The 9431-nt window shown below is 40.8% G+C and overlaps 1 protein-coding gene across 1 annotated transcript in view; it reads left to right on the plus strand.

Annotated features, from left to right (window-relative positions):
• C2CD6 (C2 calcium dependent domain containing 6) overlaps nt 1-9431 on the plus strand; it is a 222050-nt gene that overhangs the window by 59782 nt on the left and 152837 nt on the right. Inside the window, 1 exon segment of the mRNA XM_023510397.1 lies at nt 6962-7041. Within this exon segment, the coding sequence (XP_023366165.1) occupies nt 6962-7041 (80 nt within the window).

Here is a 9431-nt window from a genome sequence, read left to right on the forward strand (position 1 = left end):
CTTTTCCAATTGCTTGAGATTGCCCATTAAGTTGTTAACTTCCTCTCTTTCCATTCCCTTGAGGAAGGCTTGCAGTGCTATAAATTTCCCTCTTAGGACTGCCTTTGTGGTATCCCAGAAGTTCTGATAATTCGTGTCTTCATTATCATTTTGTTCCAAAAATTTTGTAATTTCCTTCTTAATCTCATCTATGACCCAGCTATCATTCAGCGTAAAGTTATTTAGCTTCCATGTTTTTGTATGCATCTGCAGATTCCTATTGTTACTGAGTTCAACTTTTATTATATGATGGTCTGAGAAGACGCAAGGAATAATTTCTATTCTTTTAACATTGCTGAAGTTAGCTTTGTGACCTAAGATGTGATCGATTTTGGAGTATGTTCTATGGGCTGATGAGAAGAATGTATATTCAGTTTTGTTAGGATGAAATGTTCTGTAGATGTCTGTTAAATCCAAATGTTGAATGGTTAAGTTTAAATCTAGAATTTCTTTGCTTAGCTTCTTATTGCAGGATCTATCCAACACTGCCAAAGGAGTGTTAAAATTTCCAACTATTATGGAGCTGGAGGAAATCAAGTTGCTCATGCCTTTTAGAGTGTCTCTTATAAATTGAGGCGCATTCTGGTCGGGTGCATAAATATTAATAATTGAAATCTCATCATATTGAGTATTACCCTTAACAAATATGATGTGGCCATCCTTATCCTTCCTTACTTTTGTTGGTTTAAAGCCTATTGTATCTGCGAATACAATTGCAACATCTGCTTTTTTCTGCTTTCCCATTTGCCTGGAATATAGATGACCAATCCTTCATCCAGAGTCTGTATTTATCTTTTAATGTAAGATGAGATTCTTGTATGTACCAGATATCTGGCCTGAGTTTTTGTATCCAGTCAGCCAACCTGTGCCTCTTTAGAGGACAACTTAAGCCATTCACATTAATTGAGAATATTCATAAGCCTGGTAGAATTGTGGGTATCGAGTTTTTAGAAATTCCAGTGAACAGTTTTAATCCTTTCCCCACTGTGGAAGTTGGAATTTGATCAAGAATTTCTGAGTGAGTTTACTTTTGTGGTGCAGGATCACACTGGTCATTATGGAGGATAGGTCTGAGAATATCCTGGGGAGCTGGTTTATTATGGCAAATTTCTTCAACATGTGAATATCATTAAAATATTTAATTTCTCTATCATAAATGAAACTCAGTTTAGCTGGATATAGGATCCTGGGTTGAAAGTTATTTTGTTTTAGGAGATTAAAAGTCGATGACCACCTCTTCTAGTTTGAAAGTTTTCAGCAGAGATATCTGCAGTCATTCTAATATTCTTCCCCTAGTAGGTTATGGTTTTCTTATGTCTGGCTGCTTTCAGAATTTTCTCCTTCATATTAACTTTAATGAAGTTAGTTATGATGTGCCTGTGGGTTTAGCTGTGCTTGAGTTCTGCAACTGTCTGCTATCTGAATTTCAGAATCTCTTGGCATGTATGGAAAGTTCTCTTTCATAATCTCAGGAAGAGCCTCTTTGTCACCTTCAGGGATTCCTATTAGGTGGATATTCGTTTTCTTCGAATTATCCCAGACCTCTCTGAGAGAATGATCCATTTTTGCTCTCCATTTCTCTTCTTCTTTGAGAGTTTGGGAGCGTTCAAAAGCTTTGTCTTCAATGTCAGAAATCCTTTCTTCTGCTTGCCCCATTCTGTTACTGAGGGATTCTACTGTATTTCTCAGATCTTTGAGGGCTGCAAATTCTTGTCTCAATGTGTCAAAATCTTTGGTGATTTTGTCTTTGAATTCGTTGATAATTCTTGAGATAACTTTTGAAATGCTCCTTGAATTTCTAATTCCAACTTTGCCTGTATTCTATTAATTTTATTTGCAATCTAAATTCTGAATTCGATTTCTGACATCTCAGCCATCTGTTTATGAATGGGATCTTCAGTTGTATCTGCCGTTTCCTTCCTTGGCGGGTTGATCTACTCTGGTTATTCATGTTACCAGAGTTTTTCCGCTGATTCTGTACCATGATTATTTTACACCTTTTGGCTAGATGAGCAGACAAGGAGAAGTTGGGTGGAGGGCTCCAGGAGTAGTGATTAACCAGCCCTTTGCCCAAAAGCTGGGACTGGTGTCTGTACCTTTTCCCCTAGAGCTTTGCCAATGACCCATATAGTGCTATGGCCTGAGAAACTGGGGGCCTGTTTGGTGTGGTGAGGCTAAGTGGCTCTGTCTTGTTTTCAGCTGGTCTCTGTCCTACCCTAGTGAATCAATTACTCTGTGTCGAAGTTTCAGCTATGGAGAAATACTAGCAATTAAGTCACCCTGCCCCCCACAGGCAACAATTGGAAAAGGAAAATCAAACCTTCCCACAACCACACATCCAGGGTACAACTTTGGCTAGTCTTCAGGTGATTGGCCCAGTTTAAGAGGTCCAAATCAATTGTCCCAGTAAGCACCGGTCTCAGATAGGAGAGTTCAAAACGTCTCTGGCTACTAGATAGCAGGGGTATGCTGGCAGCTCAAGTATGATTCACTCTGGTGCTCCATGAGGTCAGAAGGACCTACCCAGTAAATAAATTAGTCTGGGAAGGTTGATGCCGCCTTCCCTACCTTGCACCTCTGTCACACCCAGTCACTGGTAACCCCACAGGGCTGAGACCCAGTTCCCTCCAATGAGCAGATGCTCTAGGGGTTTGCACCTGCCTGAATCAAGGGAGATCTATGTCTTCTCAGCCAGGCTGCCACTCTATCCGGCAGGGGGAGGTGAGGCCTGACAACCTTGGGTGTTTAATGGAGGCTGGGGCAGTTCACTCAGTTCCAGCCCCACCCCTGATTGGTGTTGCTGACAGAACAGAACAACTTCACAGAATTAGTTTCTGTCCTGGCTATATTCCTCTGTGGATCAGATGCTGTTTGAGTTCACAGAAACTGCGACTCAGCCCCAGTCTGTGCTACTGCCCAATCTCCACTGCAGTTTGTGTTGGGGCAGGCACAGTTAGAGGTCACACTCAGCTGTCAGTTCCAGCCTCTGCCTGACCGCCTTTGTCTCAGCTATGATCCCCTGAGGGCCGGGTGCATCTTAGGCTCAGTAAAGCTGTCCTGTGGGTCAGCCCCTCCCTGGGAGTCTGCCATCTCTGCGCACATATATTCTAGTCCCTGCACTCCCCCCAGGCTGGTACCACCTCAGGCATACCCTTTATTCACAGGGCCTGCATTTCCATCCCAGATCTGTTCCACCAGTGGCTGTCATCAGAGAAGATGCCCAGCTTCCTCTGGTTGCCCAGAGAGACAGAGAGTGTCTGTCCAGAATAGCCCCAGGAGTGTGAGCCCTATTGTTACCACCACTGAAGTGTTCCTCTGTGCCTCGGGCACTGCCACTCCTGTATGGCTCCCTGTCAATTGACTGTATTCTCCTTACTCCCGTGCTGCAGAATCAGCACAGACCAACAACGGCCCTTGCCCTGTCCACACTTCTTGAGAAAATGCCCCAGAATCTGAACTCCATGGGGGACAGGGTTCCAGACCTCAGAGTGAGAGTGAAGGGTAGTGCTGGGAGTTCAGAATTGCAGGTAGAGAATATATACAGTTTTATATACTTTTATGCTTGGCAGGAGAGTGCCATGTCACCCTAGTAGGGGAAGGAGGACCGGTTTTTAGCGGGTCTCTCCCATGGGATTAAATGGGAGGAGGTTTGAACTCTGCTCACTTGTTTGTATGGAGTATACTGCGAGCCCTTCTCATGGGGGAGGGGACTCCTGTCCACTTGGTGATGGATTTTGCACCTTTTTTTTGTATCCTTGGGATTGCAGCTTTCCTCAGCAGGTTTGATGTGTGTTCTTCAACCTTCTCTCTTGGCTCAGCTCCAAACCATTGGCTTACTTGCTAAACTTCTGTCCTTTAACTCTCCTTTTGGATGGGAGCCTCTATGGAAAGCTGGTTCTTCTAGTCAGCCATCTTGCCTCTGCCTCCAAAATGTCCTTCTTATAAAACTTTCTTTTATTTGTATGTATATACACACATCAATGTAATAAAAACAAAATTATTAATACTTTTATACCTTAATTATTCAAGGGGATTTTTGTGTCTAAAAATATTTATTAAAAATGGAATAATTGATGTTACTCAAATAATATTTTATATTCCTACCTCATATGGTCCTTTCTTCCAAGTTTATTTGAATATCTGGTATTATTTGAATTCTCCCTGATTCAAGAGAGTAATCCTGAGTTCCATATATAGCAGGAGTAGAGAGCGGACCCCAGATAACCCTGAACAGCCTCACCACCTCCGCAGTGGTAATTATCATCACATGTTGGAAGGAGCTGCCTGCCCCAGCTGGCCCCAGCCACTATCACAGCAATCATGAGTGGTGAGACAAGACCCATGAGCCACCTGCTGCCCCAGCACCACCCTGGCACCACTAGTGGGAGCACAGGAAGAAGTGGCCCTGGAGGCTTGCAGCAGGGACAAAGTCATGACAACCAAGGTTTGGGGGACAGTAAAATAGTTCAATGCAAGAAAAAGATATGGTTTCATCAACAGGAATGACACCAAGGAAGATGTTTTGTACACCAGACTAAGGAAGAGTAACTCCAGGAAATACCTTCAGAGTGTAGGGTATGGAAAGACCTGTGGAGAAGGGGATGGTAAAGAATGAGGGATCCAAGAATGCTACTGAAGGCCAAGCCCAACACCAGCTTTACCCACAGGGGAAGATGCCCATCTTATTGGGTGGCAACCACAGTATTCTAACCTTTTTGTGCAGGGAGAAATGATGAAGGGTAAATGACAACCAGAGTGTAAGAGAACAAGGTAAACCAGTAAGACAGAATATGTACAGGGGTTATAGACCATGATTCTGCACCAAAGACAGCCCAGAGAGGATGGCAAGGAAGAAGATAAACAGAATCAAGGTGAGGAAACCCAAGGCCAGTAGCTACCTCAATTGCCAGTATCACAACTTCAATTACAGACACCAAAAAACACTAAACCACAAGATAGCAATGAGACAAAAGCAGCTGATCCACCAACTGGGAATTAAAAGGTCGGCTCTGCAGGCTGAACAGGGTGGGGCTGAGTAAATGCCAGCTTACCATCCCTATAATCATTAGGTTTAGTTGTCCAGCAAGAAGAAATGAATATGAAATTCCAGCATGAGGAAATGAACAGAAGACTGGAGCTGAAGACCTCAAGTGCTGGCTTTTTGCCCATTGACCAGATAACTAGAACTGTCTGCATTATCTAAGCAGCATGGGTTTTTTAAATATTATTTTTACCTAAAGACATCTTTTTTGGTAATAAACTTGAAAAAAAAGACTGGTTTTTCTCAATACACTTTTAAAGGTTTTAAATTGTTTCATATCTGGTCAAGTTGAAATTTTTAAGAACTTCATTTTTAATTTGTAATAAAAGTTTACAATTTTATTTTTTCAAAAAAGTTACACTGCAAGCCCCTGTTGTTAATAAAGGTCTTAAATCATTTTTAAAAAGAGTAAGCCATTGAGAGACTTGACCCTTTTAATTGACTACCATATATCCATGTTACCTATGTACAATTTTGTGCATTAACCTGTGTTCTTTTCTTTCATTATGTCCTTAGGCTAGATTCTTAAAAAGGTCCAATGAATTATTTTAGAAAAGTTGTACCAATATACATTCTCACCAAGTGTTTGAAAGAACTCTTGATATCACTGGGTATTATCACTGTTTGAGGGCAATCAAAAATCCAGTCCCATTAGTGCTCCTATTATAGAAGGGAAATGACCTTTATACTTTACAGGTAAACTTACATTTTGAGCTTTTGCTACTTTTTTTTTCTTTTTAAGTTTTGGGTGTTTTTAAATTGGGAATTAATAGTGAAGACCTGAGTCTTAATAGGTAAGCCAATTGCTATGTTAACTAAGAAATTCCTGTAGTATGTTTTAAAATTTTGTCTGTAGCATTAAAATGATTTTTCATGCATTTTAAATCACAAGATATAGATGAAAGCCACAGGGAACACACTTTAATTTTTTCTTTCTCTGCTTTGATTTTCTCTTCCCTTCCCTTCCTTTCCCTTCCCTTCCCTCCCCTACCCTCCCCTTCCCTTCCCTTCCCTTTCTTTGAGACAAGGTCTCATTCTGTTGCCCTGGCATCATGAGAGCTCACTGCAACCTTAAATTTCTGAATTCAAGTGATCCTTCTGTCTCAGGCTCCCAAGAAGCTAGTACTACAGGCATACGCCACCACACCAGGCTAATTTTTTCTATTTTTAGTAGCTATGGGGTCGCTCTCTTGATTAGGTTGGTCTTAAATTGACATCAAGTGATCCCTAGCTTCTTAAAGTGCTAGGATTACAGGTGTGAGACACCTTGCCCAAACTCTGCTTTGATTTTTTTCTTTTTCTTCTATTTTCTTTATTTCTTATTATGAATTAGGGCTTATGGGGACCCCTAATTATTCACTCTTTTCTGTGACTGTCATGGCTTATGAGCACCAATTTCAGAAGTAGGTTTTGTGTCCAAACCTAAGTACAACATGTAACAATAGTCATTTTTAAGGAGACATATCCTTTTCAGATAAAACTGGGCAAGTATTGTATTATGTAGGTAGAATCTACTAAAAACAAACAAAGGTACTGTATGGAAAAGAATGGTATATGTAATGAAGATTTAGAAACTTGATTTTTGTGTCAAATTCTCTCACCTACTGTGGGATCTTGGACAAATTGCTGATCCTCAATATCATCTGTAAGACAGGCACAGTATCTGCTGCATAGATTTATTGAGAGGATTGATTAAGATTAAAGTTTTAAAAGCTTGACAAATATTTAGTACTCAGTAAATGTTAGTTTTTCTTTCTTCTCTTCATTCCTTTTCTCCTTGTAAGTGTCACTTGAGGCTTGTTCCATAGACCTGGGGTATTAGTGGTATTAGGGTGAATATTGTAACTAAACAGTGTTAAGATATACTTACATATTTTTTAGTTAAAACCTCTTCAGAAAATTATTGAGCCATCCATGTTTATGAGTACAGCACCACCTCCAGAAAGAACAGATCCCACGGCGTAAGTATTTTAAGTCTCATTAATATGGTCAGATCATGTGGCATTTTAAAAACTCAATCCAGGGTGGCGCCTGTGGCTCAAAGGAGTAGGGCACCAGCCCCATATAAAGTTCTATCAGATAGCACTAGTCTAGGCTATCATTTAAATCCCCAAGTCCAAACTCTCTCTCTCTCTCCATTTCAAAGGGGATCTCATTCCTCAAGCTTCATTTAGTATCCAGGACCAAAAATTTCAACTTCCTGAGAAATGTGACTGGATCCTGTTTTCCCCATGCTAGTAGGTCAAAAGTATCTTTGTTGCTACAAAGGCTGCCTCTTATGCAAATGCTAAACTCACTCTATAAATCATCTGGAAAACTCAGGGAACTAAAGCCCAACAACAACGTGACTGCTGCCCATGATCATGGAATTCATTGGTCTTACCATCTTTTCTACCATTCTGAAGCAACTGGGTAGAACCAAGGCTCTACAACAGATCCAGACTGCCACTTAGGCCCTATGATTCAAATCCAGCCCCAGACAAAAACTGCAAAAAAAAAACCTCAATCCACTTGATGGAGCATTTTGGTTATTTTAAGAAGTCCCCAGGACATGGTCAGGTTGGGCTAGACTCCCAAGGCAAAAAGAGCAGTAAATTGTTTTGCCCTGTAAGTTTGGAAATATATTGAATTTCTACATGTAGCCCTTCAGAAAGAGGTGAGGAGTTCTGAAGATAAAAAGTGAGAGAGAATACCAAATTCATGGCTGAAAGAAGGAAGGGAAAGGTAACCTGATGAGGAACACTGGCCAGAAAGATACTCCTTCTGAGAAAAAAGGTGAAAGACTTTCAAGATCAGTGTCTCATAGTTGTCAGTTTTCTACTCTACAGTATGGACATGTTATCTCTACCTCTGCACCACTCCAGTTGTTACTTCCAAATAATCAGTAAAAAGTCTGTGGTAAGGGGCTGGGCCCGGTGACCACACATGTAATCCTAGCACACTGGCAGGCTGAGGCAAGTGGATCACCCCAGTTGAAGAATTCGAGACTAGCCTGAGCAAGAGCAAGGCCCTGTCTCTACTACAATGAAAAACAAACAAACAAAAACTAGCCAGGTGTTGTGGTGGATGCCTGTAGTACTAGCTACTCAGAAGGCCGAGGCAAAAGAATCACTTAAGCCCAAGGTTGCTGTGAGCTATGACACCATGGCATTCTACCTCAGTGAAGTTTCTAGGAGTGCACTGATGTGGATGGTGTGAGATGTACCTTTTATGGTAAGAATGGCTTATTGGATTTGGCTTTTCCTACAACAAATGAGATATAACTCATTTATAACTTAGAGGACCACTTTGGATATTAGATGTAACCTATTCCTCATTTGGGTGTGTTAGTCTGGGCCATTCATTTACTGAATGACTCAAAATTTGCTAGTTTTGAGTGGGCCAAGAATAAGAGAAGGCTCTACAACAGATCCAGAGTGCCACTTAGGCTCTATGATTCAACAGCTCTAATCTGCCTGAAGTATATCAGTGGCAGGAGAAATATTGTTTGGAGCCTTTGGAGGTGAATTGCAACACTGGCCATTAGGATTTTGGAACAAAACCTTGCTATCCCCCATAGATAATTACTCTGCTTTTGAGAAACAGTTTGGGCTTCCTACTTAGTGGAGACTGAATGCTTAATGATGGGCCACCAAGTTACCATGCAACCTGAGTTGTCCATCATGAACTGGGTGTTACCTGACCTACCAAGCCATAAAACTGGGCACATACAGCAATATTCCATCATCAAATGGAAATCGTATTATGTTATCAAGCCTGATCTTACTTTGGATACAAATTTGCCTTTCCTGCACATAATGCTTCTGCTAAAACTACCATCCATGGACTTAAAGAATATCTAATCATTATCATAGTATTTCACACAGCATTTCTTCTGACTAAGGAACTCACTTCATAATCAAGTGAAGCAGTGGGCCCATGATCATGGAATTCATTGGTCTTACCATCTTTTCCACCATTCTGAAGCAACTGGGTAGAAGCGTGGAATGGCCTTTTGAAGACTCAGTTATAGTTCCAGCTAGGTGGCACTTGGGGCAAGGCTGTATATCCTCTGAATTAGTGATGAATATATTATGCTTTTCCCTTATAACCAGGAGTCCATAAATCAAGAGGTGGAAATGAGAGTTGCACCACTCAATATTACTCCTCATGATCTACAGGAAAAAAGTTGCCCATAAGGTTGCCGTATATAGAGAAAATAGAATACTGTAGCTAAATGTACCTTTATGTAGAAAAATATTTATTATAAAATTTTAGAAAATTTTAGAAAATATTGCTAGAAAATACTATTAGAAAAATAGATACTATATAGAATACTATAGAAAAATAGATTATTGGCTCGGCGCCTATA

This window comes from Otolemur garnettii, unplaced genomic scaffold (assembly GCF_000181295.1).
Source record: "Otolemur garnettii isolate 467f Iridium unplaced genomic scaffold, OtoGar3 scaffold00013, whole genome shotgun sequence".
Lineage (NCBI taxonomy): Eukaryota > Metazoa > Chordata > Mammalia > Primates > Galagidae > Otolemur > Otolemur garnettii.